The sequence below is a fragment of the Symphalangus syndactylus genome, chromosome 11 (genome assembly GCF_028878055.3).
Source record: "Symphalangus syndactylus isolate Jambi chromosome 11, NHGRI_mSymSyn1-v2.1_pri, whole genome shotgun sequence".
Lineage (NCBI taxonomy): Eukaryota > Metazoa > Chordata > Mammalia > Primates > Hylobatidae > Symphalangus > Symphalangus syndactylus.
The window spans coordinates 67,152,025-67,172,823 of NC_072433.2; the positions used below are offsets into that span (position 1 = coordinate 67,152,025).

The following is a 20,799-nucleotide window of genomic DNA, read 5'->3' on the forward strand; positions in this document are numbered from 1 at the left end:
ATATACTGTGAAATAAAAGTGACTAGAATTGTGCATATTATGTTTATGAGAGATATTGGTCCATAGTTTGCTTAATATCTAGAGTTTGGGTATTAGTGTAATGCTGGCCCCACAGAATGAGCTGGGAAGTATTCCCTCCTCTTCAATTTTCTGGAGGACTTTATCTAGATTTGGAATTATGTTTTCCTTATATATACCATGTTAACACCATGACACCAACTTGACATGATTGACATTTATAGAACACTCCATGCAACAACTGCAAAAAACACATTCATTTCAAATGCACAGTGAGTATTTACCAAGACAGACTATACTCTGGGCCACAGAACCAGTGTCAATAAGTTTAAAATTATTAATACTGTACGAAGTATCTTCTCTGATCACAATGAGATTAAATCAGAAATCAGTAACAGGCAGCTATCCGGAAAACTCCTCCACATTTGCAGATCAACACTTACAAAAAACCCATGGTCAAAAAAAGAAAGCAATAGGGAAATTACAAAGTATTTTGAAATGAAGGAAAACGAAAATACAATATATCAAAATATGTGGAACGTAGCTAAAACAGTATAGAGGGACACTTATCACACCAAATGCCTGTAGAAACAAGAGACATCTAAAATTAGTGGTCATTAGTTTCTGAGTTAAGAAACTAGAGAAAACAAGAAATTTAAAAATTAAAAAACAGCAGAATAAAGGAAACAATAAACATAAGAGCAGATATCAATAAAATAGAAAACAGAAAACCAGTAGAGAAAATCCAAGAAAGCAAAAACGGGCTTTGAGATTTGAGATCCGTAAACCGAGAAGCCCCTCGCCAGATTGATCAGAAAAAAAGATGACACACAAATTACCAATTTTAGAACCTGAGGGGTCAGATTTTATAGACATTAAGTGGACAATAAAGGAATACAGCTAACAGATTTGCATTATTAAACAATTTAGACGTTTCTACAAATTATTAAAGCTCACTCAAGAGGCGTTATCAATAAATATTGGTTGAATTAGTGAATACCAGCTATTACTATAGGCAAGGCGCTAAGTCCAGGCTTTAGAGAGAAAGAAAGTTTTTTTTTTTTTTGAGACAGAGTCTGGCTCTGTCGCCCAGGCTGGAGTGCAGTGGCACTATCTCGGCTCACTGCAACCTCCGCCTCCGGGGTTCAAGCGATTCTCCAGCCTCAGACTTCTGAGTAGCGGGGATTACAGGCGCGCGCCACCAAGCTCGGCTAATTTTTGTATTTTTAGTAAAGATGGAGTTTCACCATGTTGGCCAGGCTGGTCTCGAACTCCTGACCTCGTGATCCGCCCGCCTCGGCCTCCCAAAGTGCTAGGATTACAGGCGTGAGCCACCGCGTCCGGCCAAAGAAAGCATTTTCCTTCCAAAGAAGCTCTCAGGTTACTGGAAGGGCAAAAGAACAGATAAAGTTTAATGTTGCTCCGGGGGAGAAGATAAGGGAACACTGGTTAAGAAAGGCTTCTCTGGGGACAAGTCACTCGGCCAACACACGAAGGCCAACACGCAGAAAACATTTGTTACAGCTAGAACGGCTGCACGTGAGTTCACGCAAGGGGCCCAGAGATGGCCCTCCGGCGACTGCCTGCTCCACTCCTCTTAGTGCAGTCCTAACCCTTTCCCAACTGGCGCTGGCAGCAGTTTAGAAACTAACTCCTTCCAAATCCGGCTGTCTTGCGCCTGCGCATTCAAGCAAAGCGCTCATAGGCGGGGGGGTGGGAGGGACGCGGCCACCGGAAGTGTGACCTCTCGCTCCCCGCTGCCTATTCTTATCCGGGGTCACATCGATCTTCCGGGTGTCTTTGACAGGGTTTTCTACGCCGCTTTTTCGGCGACTTTTTGCTCTTCCGCTTTTTGCCACCGCCCCCAACCTTCTATATCCTTGCAGCCCCTACCTTTTCTTGTGTTGCTCCTCTCCTGGCAGCTCTGCGAGGGGTTAGATCTCAGCCGGAGCCGGAGCTGGGCCTAGCTGTCCCACGGGCCACCACTACCTCCTTTGGTTCGGGAGAAAGCTACGACGGAGTACGCCCAGCCGACCCCGCTCGGGCCTTGGAACTTCTGAACGGGCAGTGCGGGTAGACCCTGCTTAGCCCTTTCCGGAGGACACCTGTGAGTTTAGGGGGTTTCGGAGAGGAACGCAGCGGTGTAGGCCCAGGTCGGGGGCGGGGCACGGGAAACTTTTCCGAAACGGTAGCGTTTTGTTTTGCGTGGGAGGTTCCGGCAGTATCTCTTGGTTATTCCAAATTTATGGGCGGCATCTGGGCTGCTGTACGTTTTGAAGAATCTTAGGACCGCTTACTTTGCTTACTCTTGTTCTCTTCCTCGCGTACTGCCTCGTGCACCACTCCAGGACCAAAAGAGGAAGATAGTCTTGGGACTCCTGCATGGTGTTTCAAAGAGTGGTGAAGAACTAAGGTAAGTAGCTGGATTAATTAAAAAATTTAAAAGGCATTTATCTTTTAAGGCTTAATTAAATGGCATGAAATTGCCTCAGCTTTTCACTTTATAGGAAAATGCACAGGTTACGACTGTTGTATACGTTTCTTTTCTTGTTCAGCCTTTGTAGAAAGACTCTTCGTCTCAAGGTGAGGACACGAAAGGCTTATATGTCTCAAAACTTACGGATTCTCTAAATTACCTGTCTTATCTCTTTCAACTCTTTGTTTAAAGTAGCAGATATTTTTCATTAGGGTGAACAGAGAAGAAACAGGGAAACTGTAAAACACAAGCTAAATAACACATGTGCAGTGTATGATTTTGTGAAGAAAGATTGTAACTGATCACTAAATCTGTGTTTTTATATTACAGGTAACATAGTAACTTTTGTAAATATCTTCATATTGTATGGTTCAGTACCACCAGGCTTCTAATACGTACTGATTAACATCCATAAGGCTATATTAATTTATACTGATTAATAGCCAGTAATAGTGACGTTACTTTGTTGGTGTGAATAGCCCTAATTATGTGTGTTCTGGAAATGTCCTGTAGCAGGTTCCATGTGAAACAGGCCATTTATGAGTTGTTTAAGAAATACCCATTTGGAGCCATGTGACTAGATTATTTTTTGGAACACTTGGGTGTAATTTAATTCTTAACCAAAAGGAATATCCTGTTCAAAACCTGGAAGTGGTTTTCACAGTGGGTTGGCAGGCTTTAGGAATTGGATTTTTCGTATTGTGGAGAAAAGAAGTGGGTTTGAGATATCAAAGGTATTTGGACAAAATGGACAGTATCTTGGTTTAGCCAGTACAGTTCTGGTTTTCATACTAGGTATATTCTGCTTTCTAAGGAATCCTGATGAAGGAATTATATATAACCTTGAGTGTTCTCTAATTTGTTGGAGGAGAGGTCAAGTTGAGGACAGAAATTCCAGGTTGCAAATTCCAGGACCAAATACTTTATCACTAGAAATTACTAGGAATTAATTTTTTTTTTTTTTTTTTGCAAGACGGTGTCTTGCTCTTGTCACCCAGGCTGGAGTGCAATGGCACGATCTTGTCTCACTGCAGCCTCTGCCTCCTGGGTTCAAGCGATCTCTTGCCTCAGCCTGCCGAGTAGCTGGGATTACAGGCACGTGCCACTAGGCGCAGCTAATTTTTGTATTTTTAGTAGAGACAGGGTTTCACCATGTTGGCCAGGGTGGTCTCCAACTCCTGACCTCAGGTGATCCGTCTGCCTCGGCCTCCCAAAGTGCTGGGATGACAGGTGTGAGCTACTGTGCACGGCCGAATTAATCTACTTTTTTACTGCCTTGTCTCATGTAAACCTGTGTAATTTCCACTTGGGTCCACCTTAGGAAACTGTCTTTAAGGTTTTCTCCGTAAGGTAAGTACCATTATACTCTTTTACGGTCAAGTACAGATTGTGGAACTGATAACTTTTAAGGTAAGGAAAATTGGATATTGCCAATATCTGGATTTTATGTATCTATCATAAAATTTGTCACATAGGAGATGGTGGAAGACCATAGTTAATGTGGAGTAATGTTTTATGTAACTAATCTCTACTTACTGAAGAAACCTTTCATTCAGAGTATGAAAAAAATGATTTAAAATTTTGTGGAGGTCCGCTTATTTGTTACAGTAATAGTTTTACTGTATTTTATTTTGTGAAACTACGTTCTGTTTAAAAAATGATTATGTTGTTTATGATAATTGTTTTGATGTCATTTTTATTTTCATCAAAATCTGTGAAATGTATTAGAAAAAGGCATAGAAATTCATGGGCATTTCGTTTACTTCCTTAACTCTAGATGTCTTTCAGAATACCTATATTGGTGAACATAGAATGAATGCCTCGGAATGATTTTCCGCTACTTGAAGCCTATCTTCTTTAAGAGCCTGACTTGAGGGCCAAAATTCATACTGAGGAGAGGCTGACAGATCCTTTGTTTTGCAGGGGCTCCAGAGCTTGATATATTTCTGGGAATTTGGGATAGGCTAAACTAGATTTCTGCCCTAGACTAAACATCTGGCTGTGGACTCATTCTAAGTTTTTAAGCTGAGGATAATTTGGTCATTAACTTGGTAGAGTAGTTCTGAGCCACAAGTCATCTTTAGACTTATTCTTAGTTTGGATTTGGCTGTGTAAGCGATGGAAACAAGGTGAGGCCTGGGCTCTTAATGTCATTTTGGATCTTCAAATCTTAATATACATGGACCTTATTCAGTTATAGAGGAAAAACAGCATATTTTTTATAGGTATAAACAAAAATGTCTAGGCTTTTTGCTATGAACTGATTTAAATAAACCTGAAAGTACAAGATTTTAATTCTAGTTTTTCTGAATACGTATTTTTTCCATTCACTAGATTTGTAGTGTCTATTCCAACAAAATGAACTATCAAGCAAAATTTGTTACAGTGAATTGTATTTAATATCATTTTCTCATAAATCCTATGAAGTAGGATCCTATGTTTTATGGGAAATTAGATTAGGGAACCAGAGTAAAAAAGGCCAAGAAGGAGTGTGAGCCTGAGCAAAGGGTGAAAAGTGTTCATTGCCAGTCTTGAATCTGGCAATCCAAGATTTTTCTTTTTTCTTTTTTTTTGTTTCTGAGACAGGGTCTTGCTCTGTTGACCAGGCTGGAGTGCAGTGACACAGTCTCCTTGGCCCACTCCAACCTCCATCTCCCTGGCTCAAGCGATCCTCCCACCCCAGCCTCCAGAGTAGCTGGGACTTCAGATGCAGACCACCACACCTGGCTAATTTTTGTTGTGTTGTTTTTTTTTTTTTTTTTTTTGAGACGAAGTCTCTTTCTTTCACCCAGGCTGGAGTGCAGTGGTGCGATCTCCACTCACTGTAACCTCTGCCTGCCGGGTTCAAGCGATTCCCCTGCCTCAGCCTCCCAAGTAGCTGGGATTACAGGTGCCCAGCGCCACTCTAGCTAATTTTGTATTTTTAGTAGAGAAGGGATTTTGCCATGTTGGCCAGGCTGTTCTCGAACTCCTGACCTCGGGTGATCTGCCCACCTCGGCCTCCCAAAGTGTTGGGATTATAGGCATGAGCCATTGCGCCCGGCCTAATTTTTTTTTTTTTTTTCTTTTGAGACGGAGTTTTGCTCTTGTTGCCCAGGCTGGAGTGCAGTTGCGTGATCTTGGCTCACTGCAACCTCCGCCTCCCAGGTACAAGCGATTCTCCTGTCTCAGCCTCCCAAGTAGCTGGGATTACAGGCATGTGCTACCACGCCTGGCTGATTTTTTTGTATTTAGTAGGGATTTCACCATGTTAGTCAGGCTGGTCGTGAACTCCTGACCTTAGGTGATGCATCTGCTTCGGCCTCCCAAAGTGCTGGGATTATAGGCGTGCAGCCTAATTTTTGTATTTGTTGTAGAGATGGGGTTTTACCGTGTTGTCCAGGCTGGTCTCTAACTCCTGGGCTCAAACAGTCTGCCTGCCTCAGCCTCCCAAAGGATTACAGGCATGAGCAACTGCCCAGCCCAGGATTATTGTGTGTATTTTTACTAGGGGATTCCCTGCAATGCTACTTAGTTCAAGATATTTGTCCATTTCCTCTGAAGAAACTAGGGTGTACAGGTGAGGAAATATGATAGGATTATTTTCTTTTTTAAAAATCTCTTGTAAAAAGACATAAGGGTCTGCTAAAGAAGGTTGACAGACTCTTATTTTCTGGACGTTAACCTTGTCTCTGGTTCAAATTAGAGTCAGACATTTGGGATGAGGTCTGATGATGGTTCATAGAATTTTGTCCACAATCTGTTATGAACCCTGGACTGGTGAGCCTTGTTATCGGTGGCCAACCTAGGGAATTTTAATCTTATGGAATTGAAAAAACAAGGAACAATGTTTGTGAGAGATTTATTAATTTCTTCCCAGATTTTTCTTTTTCTCCCCTATTGTCTCTCATAGTTTTTCCAGCCCTCCTAGTCACAATCCCCAGAGGCAGCTACTTCAATTCTTCTGGCTACCTAGTTTTATTTTTCTCTGTTGTTGGAAAAAAAAAAGAAAAAAGAATAAAGCTTATATAGTTCATTCTTTTGATTTATATTTACTGAAAATGAGAATTTAGCACTTTTTGTACCCTCTGTCATCCTCCATATAAAACTTGTGATATATAAACACAAATGTACAATATAGTCATATATAAATAAATAATATATAGTAAATTTTATATAGTAACTCAGTTTTTAAAAAATCAGTATATTCAATCTTCATAAGAATCAGGTAACTGATTATATTGCCTTTTTTATATTACCTGTTGAGTGTTTTTTTCTTTGGTAATTTATTTTTATCTAGCTACATTTCTGTATTTCTAAAATTATTTCTACTCTGTTAACAGAACTTATCTCTATGGTCAAATACATCAGGTAATCTACCAGCTGATTTTTCTTTTCTTGGCTATCTTCTTGAAGCCCTGCATCCTCCTATTCTAATTTGAACTGTTAGCTTCCCATCACTGTCATCTCGGGTAATTTACTTTGTTTCTGCCCTACATCAGATCTCCCTTTTTCTAGATTCCAGGTTTTCTTTTTCTTTTTTGATAACTTACATGTCTAAGAATGTTTCTAGTTGCCCTTGCATTGATAGTACAGCTAGGTATAGAATTATAGCCTGAGAGCATTTCTGTCAGAGATTTGAAGTCATGAGTCCATGTCCTGTGCTATTGAGAAATCCAAAGCCATTTTGATTTCTTGACCTTTGTTTATAACATTTTCCCCTGTTGAATATTTTATAAACTTCCTTTTTTGTGTGATATTCTGAAACTTCAATATAATATACCTTGACATGTAACTTTTTTACTGTGCTTTGTACCCTTTAGATCCTTTCAATCTGGGGATTGGTGTCTTTCAGTCTTTGGCATTTTTTTGTTTTATTTATTAGGTAATGTCCTGTATTTTTTCTGTTCTTCCTGGACCTTCTGTTACAATGTTAGGTCACATAGTTTAATACTTTTTTGTTTTCTCTTCTGTTGTCTTGCCTCCTTCCTGCCCCTACCACCTTTTCCTTTTCGTTCTTTCTAATACATTTTCTCAAGGTTATCTTTTAACTTTCTGCTGGGTAGTTCTGCTTTCAATTTTATAATTTCCCAGAGCCTTTTTATTTTATTTTTTTGACATTTCTTGTCTTGTGTCCTAGGCTGGAGTGCAGTGGCATGAACATGGTTCACTACAGCCTTGACCTCCTGGACTCAAGCAATCCTCCAACCTCAGCCTCCTGTGTAGCTGGGACCATAGGCACACACTACTGTGCCTGGCTAATTTTTTTGATTTTTTTTTTATAGAGACAGGGTCTCACTTTGTTGCCCAGGCTAGTCTTGAACTCCTGAGCTCAAGTAGTCTTCCCACCGTGACCTCCCAGAGTGCTGGGATTCTAGGTGTGAGCCACCGCATCCGGCCCCTTTCTTTTTAAATAGCATATTCTTGTTTTATATATGCAATGTCTTTTCATTAATCTGAGGTATTTCTTTTTGAGTGTTTATTTGTTCCTGACATCGTTTCTGTTTATTCCCAGGTTTTATTTTTCTTCTGGTGATCCATGGATGCCTATTTTAAGTGAGAATATCAGGAGTCTAATTAGAAACTCTAAAAGTGTGTGGGTAGGGCCTGTCAACTAGTAGGCTTCACGTTAAGTTGATTAGTTAGCTACCTTGACATTTTCTTGATGGACTGCCAAATATTATTATGTCCTTTTGTTACTATGTTACATAGTTTCTCTCTCATTTTGTTTTTTCATAGAAGAGTTTTCTAATTGCTTGCTTTGAGAAAGTGGGCTGAGGAGTCCTATTTTTCTTTGTAGACTTTACCTGATCCTCATTTTCAGTTTATTACCTTATCCTATCCCTTGCAAGACTACAGCCTTGATATATCGGTCATTGCAAAGAATAAATATCTACTCTCCTCCCTGGATCACTGAAGGATTCTGATTGCTTTGTATAATTTTTCCCCATTCCTATGGAACATAGCCCTCTTTTATTGGAAGTCTTTTATATAAATTATGTAGACTTTGAGGGGAATCTCAGAATCTTATAAATTGTTAAGACAATATAAAATCCATTCCTTATTTGATCAGACCTGTAAGATCTAAATTCTAGGAATCAGGATGTCATGTGGTTTATACCTTTGTATAAATTAGTTTGAGAATAAATGTAATAATCTGTGGAATTTTATTAATGTCAGGTGATAACTTGATTTCTAAAAGATTTGTTGATATGAGGGTAAATGTATTAGGGTAAATTCATCAGAAAATTAGAAATGTGCATATATCTTGCTGTTTGAATTATGTTGATCTTAGATTTAGAATTTATTATTAGTTTTCTTTTGTTACCTACAGTGGCACTTAAGAGACCTAGTTAACTTTGCAAATAAAATTTGTAACATGATAACTAATTATTTTAAGTTAGTGGATAATAGTTATCAAAGTGTTTAGTATCTTTAAGCTATGATAATTTAATATTGTCTTTTTAAATTATCCTAGGTAGAAGAATACATGCTCACTTCCAGTGAACAAGAGCATGTTCCCAAACTCAATTTTGGGTCGCCCACCCTTCACTCCAAATCATCAACAACATAATAACTTCTTTACCCTGTCACCTACTGTTTATTCACACCAGCAGCTTATAGATGCACAGTTCAACTTTCAGAATGCAGAGTGAGTATGGTGATATTTTGGCCCATGTTGTTGGTAAATTTCATTTTCTATTTGACATAAACCCTTTTTGTATTAAACTTTTGAATGTGGAGAATATGTCGTCACATTTTTTTTTTTGATAGGGATGTATTTAATTTTTTTTCAGATATTGGTTTTGTTTTTAAAGAAAAAATATGTGTAAATTACTGTTCTTTTCTTTGATTTTGATAGCTTGTCTAGAGCTGTGTCATTACAGCAGCTGACATATGGAAATGTCAGTCCAATACAGACCTCAGCTTCCCCATTATTTCGAGGAAGGAAGTAAGTACTTCTTAATTATTTTAAAAGAATTTTTGCATTTCTGAGAACTCTGCAACAGTGTATCTTGAATTAATATTGTATGGACCCTATGCCCTATGTTTTGTTTTCTGGGACCTGTACGATCAGATCAGTCGTGGAATTTTAACATTTTTATGCGTTTAAAAATTTTAGGGGTTCTTTTGTTGATTTGTTCCTGCTTTATTGTATGTTTGTTTCTGCCCTACATCAGATCTCCCCTTTTCTATATCCCAGGTTTTCTTTTTCTAGAATAAAGCTGTTTCCTCAGAAAACCACTTTTTAATTGAGATTTTTTAACTAAATGAGATGGTCTTCTGTATTCATTTGCTAGGGTAGGGTTGCCATAACAACGTACCACACATTGGGTGGCTTACACAACAGAAATTTATTTTCTTACAATTCTGGAGGCTAGATCAAGGTGTTGGCAGGGTTGGTTTCTTCTGAGGCTTCTTTTCTTGCCTTGTAGATGGCTGCTTTGTCACTGTGTCTTAATATGGCCGTTTCCCTGTGTTTTCTGTGTCCTCATCTCTTCTTCTAAGGACACCAGTTATATTGGATTAAGGTTCATCATAAAGACCCCACTTTAACTTAAGTAACTTTTAGGAGGTCCTGTCTCCAAATAATACAGTCACATTCTGAGCTACTGGGGTTTAGGACTTCAACATTGGAATTTCTAGGGGGACACAATTATAACATTTTCTTTCTAGTAAACTTTATGTTTTTCTTTTGATTTATCTACATCTTACACAGGTAAGTTTCCATGATAACAAATATTGTAGTGAAAATTTCTGTGTGACATAAAACTTCCTATAGTCAAGTCAGGAGTCAATTAATTTTAATCTTTGATTAAAAGTAATTCATTTATTAAAAAATAGAACTTGAGAGGTAGTTACTAAAATAACATTCGGCAATATTTAAAAGACACCACTGTTACTTAAGAACCTATATAAACCTTTTATAACCTTTATGTCCCATTAAAAAAAACACTATCAGTGAACAAGGTGCTGTAAAAAAAAATAATAACACTAGCTAGGAATTATTGCTTATCATGTAGTAATCATTATTCTAAGCCTTTACAATTAATGGTTTGATTAAATGACGTAACACTGAGGTAGATACTATTGTCCCTTGCCTGTTGAGGAGAAAGCTGACTCACACAAAGGTTAAGTAACTAGTTACTCAGAAGTGACATAGCTGGGATTTGAAATGTTGTATGTCTCTGAGTCATATGCTTATAAGCACTACAGGTTGTTCTTCAAAATTGTCGTTGAGAAAAGTTTTATAATAATTCTAATAGTATTGACTTTATTCAGATTTTATTTTTTAGAAATTGCCTTTATAGCCAATTTGTGAATTAAGAATGAAAATAAGCTCCATTAGGCCGGGCGCGGTGGCTCACACCTATAATCCCAGCACTTTGGGAGGCCAAGGCAGGCAGATCACGAGGTCAGGAGATCGAGACCATTCTGGCTAACACAGTGAAACCCCATCTCTACTAAAAATACAAAAAATTAGCCGGGTGTGGTGGCATGTACCTGTAATCCCAGCTACTCAGGAGGCTGAGGCAGGAGAATGGCATGAACCCGGGAGGTGGAGCTTGCAGTAAGCCGAGATCCCCCCACTGCGCTCCAGCCTGGGCAACAGAGTGAGACTCCATCTCAAAAACAAAAACAAAAAACTCCATTAATTTGTAGTTAAACATTTTTTAAAAATTAAAATTGGCATTCTCATTAGAAGATACTCAGCATATATAGCTCTAAAATACTTTCATGTTTAAAAATATTAAATATACTTTTATGCATTTAGCACTGTATACTTTACCTGTGAGTAGAGGTTCCACTTATTTTGCAGATCTGTCAAGGAGAGAGGAATTGACATAATCCCAAAGGAGTGTTAAAAAACCTTCTATGGGCCGGGTGCAGTGTCTCATGCCTGTAATCCCAGCACTTTGGGAGGCCGAGGTGAGCGGGTCATTTGAGGTCAGGAGTTCAAGACCAGCCTGGCCAACATGGTGAAACCCCATCTCGACTAAAAACACAAAAATTAGCTGGGCATGGTGGCAGGCTTCTGTAGTCCCAGCTACTCAGGAGGCTGAGGCAGGAGAATAGCTGGAACCCCGGAGGCAGAGGTTGTGGTGAGCCGAGACCGTGCCACTGCACTCTAGCCTGGCAACAGAGCAAGACTCCGTCTCAGAAAAAAAAAAACCTTCTATGACCCATAGAATTTTCAGGCTTAAAAGGAATTGGGCCATTTTCTGTGGCATAAAGTATTACCTACATGAACAACTTAATGTATCAATGAAGTAAATGTCTTTTTTCCCAACAAATATTTACTCTAATGATTTTTCCCTTTTTATTTTGCAAATACTTAAACCTCCAGAAAAATTTAAAGAATGATATAGTGAATATCTGTATGCCTTTTGCCTAGATTCATGAGTTAAAAGTTTTACATTTGATTTCTTTCTCTTTTTCTTTTTGCCCACTTGCTTTTTTTCCTGAACCATATAAAAGAAAGTTGTTGACACCATTTTACCTGAAAACATGTCAGCTTATTCCTCCTACAAAACAAGGCTTTTCTTCTATATAAGCAAAATACATTGATTATTCCCTAGAAATTTAATATTAATAAAATACTGTTATCTGAGTTGCAGCTAATTTTTGAATTTCTTCATTGTCCAGTGTCTTTATAGCTTTATTGAAAAGTGTCTCTTAATCTGGTCTTTCCTGCTGATGAGTCAGAACATGGGTGTATTCAAAGAGCCCTTTTTTATAACTAGCACTCAGCTCACTTAATCGTATCTTCCTTATGTTATAGTTTGGATCTTCTTAGTAATTCTGTAAATAGAACTTTTCCTACAAAGTTTGAACTACTGAAATGAAACATTGGGGTAGTTCAAATACAGGAGCCTAACCTCAATATATACATGTAGTTTTTTCTATCTGCATTATTACTATTTTTTTTTAAGATGTTGAGAGGCATTTCTTGTGCTGAACATGAATATTTTTAAGATCCATATAAAGCTAATAAAGTGACCTTATTGAAAGAATCATAATATTGTCATTATCTCTTATGATATTTGTATATATTTAATTGCTTTTTATTTGTTATCAAAAAGTTGTATCTTTAATTACTAAGGTATATTGCTTATTTTCAGGAGATTAAGCGATGAAAAAAACCTTCCTCTTGACGGTAAACGGCAACGTTTCCATTCACCCCACCAAGAGCCAACTGTAGTTAACCAGATTGTGCCTTTATCAGGTGAACGAAGATACTCAATGCCACCATTGTTTCATACACATTATGTACCAGATATAGTCAGATGTGTTCCACCTTTTCGAGAAATTCCATTTTTAGAACCTAGAGAAATCACACTGCCTGAGGCCAAAGATAAGGTAATGATAATGTAGATTTTAGTTTTGCCTTTTGGGAATTTAGTATAAAGTATTAATCAAAAATATTTAATATCCTGGATTAAGTAGAACGTGCCTTTTTTGTTGCAATGTTTAAAGTACTATTCAGCCTAATTTTCTGTCTAAATATTACTTTGATTTTTGGTAGCTATTCTTTTATAGAAATGCAGCCATCAGGAAATCAGATCTTCCCTGATTTATGAAAATTTTATTAGAACCCAAACACTTTCTGAGTTTAGAGAACTGTCTTGTTACTTGTTTTTACTGAAAAAAAAAAAAAAGTTTTCATATAGCTATTGTAATGCAGTGTTAGAACACATTTTATTTTGGGATATTTGTGTTTAACATGAGGTTTTTTGAATGTCAAAAACAGAGAATCCAGGAGTCACTGAGAAAAACAATACATTCAAAGTGATAAAATCAAGAAAGATGTATCAAAAACATCTATAAAAATTTTCAAATAAGTGAACTGAAGCTATTTAAATAATAATTCTTGGAAAATGACATTGTCAGCATTGGGGAACAATGAGTTATTTAACATCTAATACTAGAAACATATCTCTCCCCTCCCCCATATTTAGTGAAACCTAAAAAATCACCTAGGTAATTGAGAGGGGTTTATAATGTAAATATCTGTATTCTCTTGAGTTGTCTGTGGTTTATACTTGCCGTTTTTGCATTTTCAAAGCTGCCACACTCTTGAGAAATAAGACATTTGTAGGCTAAGGAGAAGGACCCTGAAGAAAATATAGCAACTTTGTTTTACTCATCTTTGGGTTCCTATCAACCAGTATAGGTCTGAAACATAGTAAGTGTACAGAACTGTTGGGTCAGAAAAGCAACATCTGCTTCATTCCTTAGTTGTGCTGCTTTTTTATTCCTCTATTATTATTTTGTTCTTTAATTTTTTAATTTAGTTATAATTGTACCATAAAATTCACCCTTTTAAAGTGTACAGTTCAGTGGTTTTTAAATATATTCCCAAAGTTGTACAACTGTACTATCTGATTCCCAAACATTTTCCTCACCCTCAAAAGAAACTTTGTACCCAGTAACGGTCACTTCTCCTGCTCCCTGGCAACAACTAATCTATTTTCTGTCTTTATCTCATCCTTGATATTTTATATAAATGAAATCACTCAATATGTGGCCTTTCGCGTCTTGTTTTTTCATTTAGCATGTTTTCAAGGTTTATCCATGTTGTAGCATACACATCAGTACTTCATTCCTTTTTATAGCTGAATAATACTCCATTGAATGAATATACCTCACTTTGTTAATACAGTCCTCAGTTGACGAATTTCTGGGTTGTTTCCACTTTTTGTCTGTTATGAATAGTGCAGCTGTGAATATCTGTGTACAGATTTTTGCATGGACATGTGTTTTCACCTCTCTTGGAGTGAAATTGCTTGGTCATATGGTAACTCTGTGTTTAACTTTGTGAGGAACTGCCGAATGTTTTCTAAAGTGGTTGCACCATTTTACATCCTATCAACAGTGTATAGGTGTTGCACTTTCTTTACATGCTTGCTGAACTTGCAAAACTTGTTATTGTCTGTCTTTTTGATTATAGCCATTCTAGTGGGGATGAAATGGTGTCTCATCGTGATTTGGATTTGCATTTCCCTAATGCCTAATAATATTGAGCATCTTTTCTTTTGCTTATTGGACATTTGTGTATCTTCTTGGGGAAATTTCTATTCATCTAGATCCCTTGCCCATTTTTAAATTGGACTATTTGTCTTTTTACTATTGGTTTGTAAGAGTTCTTTATGCATTCTACATATTAGACCCTTATCAGATAATGATTTGTGAATTTATGCTGCCACTATGTGGCTTGTCCTTTTACTTTCTTTTTGGTATCCTTTGAAGCACAAAAACCTTTCATTTTGATGCAGTCCAATTTATCTATTTTCCTTTGGTTGGTTGTGCTTTTGATGTCATATCTAAGAAACCATTTTGAAGGTCACAGAGATGAATGCCCATTTTGAGTTAATTTTTGTATATGATGTAAAGTAGGGGGTCCAGCTTTATTCTTTTGCTGTTGGTCCAGTTGTCCCAGCAGCTTATTGAAAAAACTGTTCTTTTCTCCTCTGTAATTTTTTTTTTTAACCATATTGAAATAGGAAAAACAATCAGGCAAAATCAGTGGGAGAAAGGAAAAAACAATCAGGCAAAGGAAACTGAGAAAAGATTAACTTGGGCTTTTTTAGTTAGTTGTTTTTGTTTTTGTTTTTGTTTTCGAGATAGAGTCTAGCTCTGTCTCCCAGGCTGGAGTGCAGTGGCACGATCTCGGCTCACTGCAACCTCCACCTCCTGGGTTCAAGCGATTCTCCTGCCTCAGCCTCCTGAGTAGCTGGGATTACAGGTGTGTGTCACCACATCCAGTTAGTTTTTGTATTTTTAGTAGAGACGGAGTTTCACCATGTTGGTCAGGCTGGTCTTGAACTCCTGACCTCGTGATCCACCCACTTTCGCTTTTCAAAGTGCTGGGATTACAGGTGTGACCCACCGCGCCCGGCCTAGTTTTTGTTTTTTTAAAAAACTTTAGAGACGAGGCTCTTACTGTCATGCCCAGGCTGGAATGCATTGGTGGGATCATAGCTCATTGCAGCCTTAAACTCGTAGGTTCAAGTGATTCTGCTGTCTCAGCCTCTTGAGTAGCTAGGACGACAGGCATGGGCCACCATGTCCGTCTAATTTTTTTTTTTTTTTTGAGACGGAGTCTCACTCTGTCGCTCAGGCTGGAGTGCAGTGGCACAATCTCGGCTCACTGCAAGCTCTGCCTCCTGTGTTCACGCTATTCTCCTGCCTCAGCCTCCCGAGTAGCTGGGACTACAGGTGCCTGCCACCACGCCCAGCTAATTTTTTGTATTTTTAGTAGAGACGGGGTTTCACTGTGTTAGCCAAGATAGTTTTGATCTCCTGACCTCGTGATCCACCCTCCTCAGCCTCCCAAGGTGCTGGGGTTACAGGCGTGAGCCACCGCACCCGGCCACCTGGCTAATGTTTTTAAATTTTTTTTTTTTTTTTTTTTTTTTTTGGTAGAGCCAGGGTCTTGCTATGTTACCCAGGCTGGTCTTGAACTCCTGGCCTCAAGTGATACTCCCACATTGGCCTCCCAAAGGGCTGGGATTACAGGTGTGAGCCACTGTACCTAGCTGTTTTTACTCATTTTAAAGACTATCGTGTAATGCCATAAATATGAAAGCCTATGGTATAAATTAAATCAGACCTTTGAATGAACGTATAAGAATCTTTTTGCTAGGTGTGGTGGCTCACGCCTGTAATCCCAGCACTTTGGAAGGCCAAGGTAGGCGGATCACAAGGTCAGGAGTTCGAGAGCAGCCTGGCCAATATGGTGAAACCCCGTCTCTACTAAAAATACAAAAATTAGCTGGGCGTGGTGGCAGGTGCCTGTAGTCCCACCTACTTGAGAGGCTGAGGCAGGAGAATCACTTGAACCCAGGAGGCGGAGGTTGCAGTGAGCTGAGATCATGCCACTGCCCTCCAGCCTGGACGACAGAGCGAGACTCCATCTCAAAAAAAAAAAAAATAAAGAATCTTCTACTGGTTTTTTAAGGTATGTATGCTGGTAGCCCTGTTTTCTGTGGAATTTATTATGATAAACTATTGAAAGCTCTCTATTTTTACTTGTATTTTTATGTTGTGATAGTTAACTGTTAGAACTAACTAAATAACTACTAGTTCTGCATATGGAGTAGGCAAATTTTCAATTTCAGTAAATTTAATAACAATTCACATTAGTGTCAGCATAAACCATCTGGTAAAGTACAGTTCTGTATCAATAACATTTTAAAATTAGTCATATAGAAAGAGATACTCCTAAATATTTAGAATTAGGGATTTATCTTTTTTGTTGTTGTTGTTTTTGTTTTTTTGTTTTTTTTGAGGTGCAGAAGGCTAAAGATAGATTGTGTAATTGAACCAATTTCTTTTTTTTAGTTTTTTGAAACAGAGTTTTGCTCTTGTTGCCCAGGCGTGAGTGTAATGGCATGAACATGGCTCACTGCAACCTCCATCTCCTGGGTTCAAGCGATTCTCCTGCCTCAGCCTCCCGAGTAGCTGGGAATACAGGCATGTGCCACCATGCCCTGCCAATTTTGTGTTTTTAGTAGAGACGGGGTTTCACCATGTTGGTCAGGCTGGTCTCAAACTCCAGACCTCAGGTGAACCACCGGCCTCAGCCTCCCAACATGCTGGGATTATAGGTGTGATCCACCACGCCTGGCTGGAACCAATTTCTTTGACTGCTACTCTCTACCTGCCAAGTTGTGGGAGAAAGAAGGCAAGCAGTTAGTTTTGTGTTTATTTTTTAAGTGAACACTTTTTAAGAAAGCTAACATTTATTGATGTTTCTGCTAGGCATTCTACATATGCTATCTCATTTAGTCTTTTCAGCAACCCCATGACATGGATATTATCCTAATGTTATTGAGGCTCAGGAAGCTAAATAACTTGCTCAAGGTTACAGCTAGTAAGTGGTAAAACCAAGATTTGACCTTTGTCTCTAAAAATATGAAGAGAAGGAGCTTAAGATACTTAAAATCAAGGGTAGGCAGATGACATTCTAACTCTAATACAAGGTAATCTGTGACAGTGATAACTAATATTTATTGACTATCTGTCATTACTGGCATTGTGCTCGACAGTTTGTTTGGTTTACCTCTGTTTACTTCTGTAGAGTATAAAGTGAATGAAGGGTTCAGTGTGAGATAAAGTGGGGCAGTGGTTTGAAGCCTTGAATGCACAGTAGAATGCTGTTGAAGGTTTTAAAGTAGAGAAATAGCACAGTCAGATTTGTGTTTTTAGAAAGTCCTTGCTGTTTAGTGAGTTTGGTTTAGAATGAAGTGGGCTTGGAAGGTGCTGATCACCTTGAAGGCTGTTAAATTCACCCTGAAGATGGTTGAGCTCCTTGAAGGCTGTCCTAATAAGAGGTGCTGAAGCTTTCAGTTATGGTAGATGGTAGTGAAAAAGATGTGAGAGATAATGTATAAGGAAAATTTAGAGAATGTGTGGAATAACTGAGTGTAGAAGAGAGAGGATGAAAGAGACATGAGTGACTTCAATGATTTGATTCTGGGTTACCAGTAGAGATAAGGAACCTAGATTTGGGGTGTATAGGTTGATTGAGGAAATACTCGAGTTTTTTGAACTATGAGAGAATCTACTATAAAACATTTGTGCTCCTGAGAAACTTCATGTTCTGCATATTGCACACTAATCATATAGGGCTTATGGGAAATAGGGTTGGAACAGACTACTCAAAACCTGAACAATTTTGTAACGAGAACACTATGAAGAATAATAATAGATATCTTGGGAAATAACTTGGGTAGGCAGGCAGTTTGGCATGGCTAGATGCTGCTGCAGGGGATATTAGAAATACACAAAAGAGTTGAGATGCTGGCTTGTGTTGGGCATTGACACAGGCAGTTAAAAAGGGAGCTCTGAGTCAGTGAGGCTGCTGTTAAGGTAGAGACAAAAGGAAATACACCAGCACAGAGCTGTCTGAGGCTGAGTATGCTTTCTTGAGCAGGAATCTTGGATGCAAATACTTTTTACTTCCGTTAGATCTGAAAGGACTCCATACTGAGGGGTTTTTTCTTTCTTGTGACAGTTATAATTCTACAGTTACAGCTCCATGTACAAATCACGTACAAACCCAACTTCTATGTTATATTAATACCATTCCCCTGTTTACCAATCACATATAAGCTAATTGGTATTGTAGAATAATGTAACTGTATTGACAGTATATGTTTGGAGTTCAGAAGTGAGGTCAGGCTAGAGATATGGATCCTTAAGAGATCTGAAACAGTAGTGACAGTTGAAACTCCTAGAATAGATAAGATTTTTAATTTATTTAGCATTCAAATATTTGTGAGCTCTAGGCATGGGAGATACACTGTTTTGCTAAACATACATGGTCTCTACCATTTAGGTACAGCATAGTGAGAGGGGGAGCCATTAAAAAATAACCATACATAGGCCGGGCACAGTGGCTCACGCCTGTAATTCCAGCACTTTGGGAGGCTGAGGCGGGTGGATCATGAGGTCAGATCAAGACCATCCTGGCTAACATGGTGAAACCCCATCTCTACTAAAAATACAAAAAATTAGCTGGGCGTGGTGGTGGGTGCCTGTAGTCCCAGCTACTTGGGAGGTTGAGGCAGGAGATGGCGTGAACCCGGGAGGCGGAGCTTGCAGTGAGCCAAGATTGCGCCACTGTACTCCAGCCTGGGCAACAGAGCGAGACTCTGTCTCAAAAAAAAATAAATAACTATACATAGGCCAGGCACAGTGGCTCATGCCTGTAATCCCAGCACTTTGGGAGGCTGAGGTGGGTAGATTACCTGAGGTCAGGAGTTCGAGACCAGCCTGACCAATATGGTGAAACCACCGTCTCTACTAAAAATACAAAAAAATTAGCTGGGCATGGTGGCGTGTGCCATAGTCCCAGCAACTCGGGAGGCTGAGGCGGGAGAATTGCTTGAACTTGAGAGGCAGAGGTTGCAGTGAGCCAAGATCGCGTCACTGTACTCCAGCCGGGGTGACAGAGCGGGACTCTGAGTCAAAAATAAAAAAATAAATAAATAAAGGCAGATCACAATTTTATTTATATAAACGCTGGGCAGGAAATTACTGAGTGCTGAGAGAATGCATTTGAGGTCTCGGGGAAGGCCTCTTAGAGGAGGCAGTATTTGAGTTGAGATCTGAAAGATGAATGAATTAACTAGTTGAAGAGTGGTGGGGAGCCGGGCACGGTGGCTCATGCCTGTAATCGCAACACTGGGAGGCCAAGGTGGGTGGATCGCCTGAGGTCAGGAGTTCAAGACCAACATGGCGAAACTCCATCTCTTCTAAACATACAAAATTAGCTTCGTGGCAGGTGCCTGTAATCCCAGCTACTCCGGAGGCTGAGGCAGAGAATTGCTTGAACCCGGGAGGTGGAGGTTGCAGTGAGCCAAGACCACGCTGCTGCACTCTAGCCTGGGCGACAGAATGAGACTCTGTCTCAAAAAGTAGTGGGGATGGGGAGACTGCTTTAGAGAGAGGAAATAACATGTTTGAGGGTGTTAATGCAGAAAGGAGAATGGAGTGTACAAATAACTGAAAGGAGGTCAAGATGGCTAGTGTTTGGTGAATTGAGGGAAAGTGGTTGAAGGGTGTGGTAGGGGAGGTGGGAAGAGGGGCATATTTTGCAAGGACTGTTAGGTCATTTTGATCTTTAGCCTAAGAACAGCAGTAAACTATTCAGAGTTTTTTTTTTTTTTTTTTAATGCAGAGGACAGATGAGTTTAAAAGGTTATTTTCACTGCACTATGGAGAGTAGATTGAAGTTGAGCAAGCATGGATGTAGGGAAGTTGTACTATAGTATTTCAAGTGGAGGCATTGGTACTTGAATTAGGAAGTGCTAGTAGTTAAGATGAAGAGAAATTGATGGATTTAAGCTGTATTTTAGAGGTAGAATCCATAACATTTGATGATATATTACAGTGTCTAAGCCTCTGCAATATGGACATTTTAGGCCAGCTTTCTTTGGTGTGGAGGGGCTGTCCTGTGTACCCTACTACGTTTAGTAGCATTCCTGCCACCAATCCCCAGTTGTGACAACCCAAAATGCCTATGAACATTGCCAGTCATCCTCTGTGAGGCAAAATTGCCCTAGTTGAAAACCACTGGGTTCAATTGAGAAGAAGGTTTTGAGGATTACACTCAAGTTTCTGGCTTCTACAGCTGGTGGCGTCATTTGCTGAAACAGAATAGAATGGAAGAGGAGGAAGATTTATATGTGTGCTTAATAGGGATTGACTCATGATTCTGTGGACATGTGCCTTTGAGATGCTTTTGAAGCATCAGAGTGGATATTTAGCATTGATAGTTGAATATACTGCATATAGATCTGGAATTCAGAGGATAT

The 20,799-nt window shown here is 39.1% G+C and overlaps 1 protein-coding gene across 23 annotated transcripts in view; it reads left to right on the forward strand.

Annotated features, from left to right (window-relative positions):
• The first annotated feature begins 228 nt into the window (after positions 1-228).
• TENT2 (terminal nucleotidyltransferase 2) overlaps positions 229-20,799 on the forward strand; it is a 76,404-nt gene continuing 55,833 nt past the window's right edge. For 14 of the 23 annotated variants that reach the window (XM_063612177.1, XM_063612178.1, XM_055233254.2 and 11 more), the window contains exons 1-5: positions 229-2,125; positions 2,367-2,431; positions 8,952-9,125; positions 9,336-9,425; positions 12,598-12,835. In XM_063612177.1, the coding sequence (XP_063468247.1) occupies positions 8,989-9,125; positions 9,336-9,425; positions 12,598-12,835 (465 nt within the window). In that variant the 5' untranslated portion in view covers positions 229-2,125; positions 2,367-2,431; positions 8,952-8,988. The remainder of the gene's footprint in view (positions 2,126-2,366; positions 2,432-8,951; positions 9,126-9,335; positions 9,426-12,597; positions 12,836-20,799) is intronic. The other 9 variants (XM_063612175.1, XM_055233258.2, XM_063612186.1 and 6 more) reach the window with 2 other exon arrangements.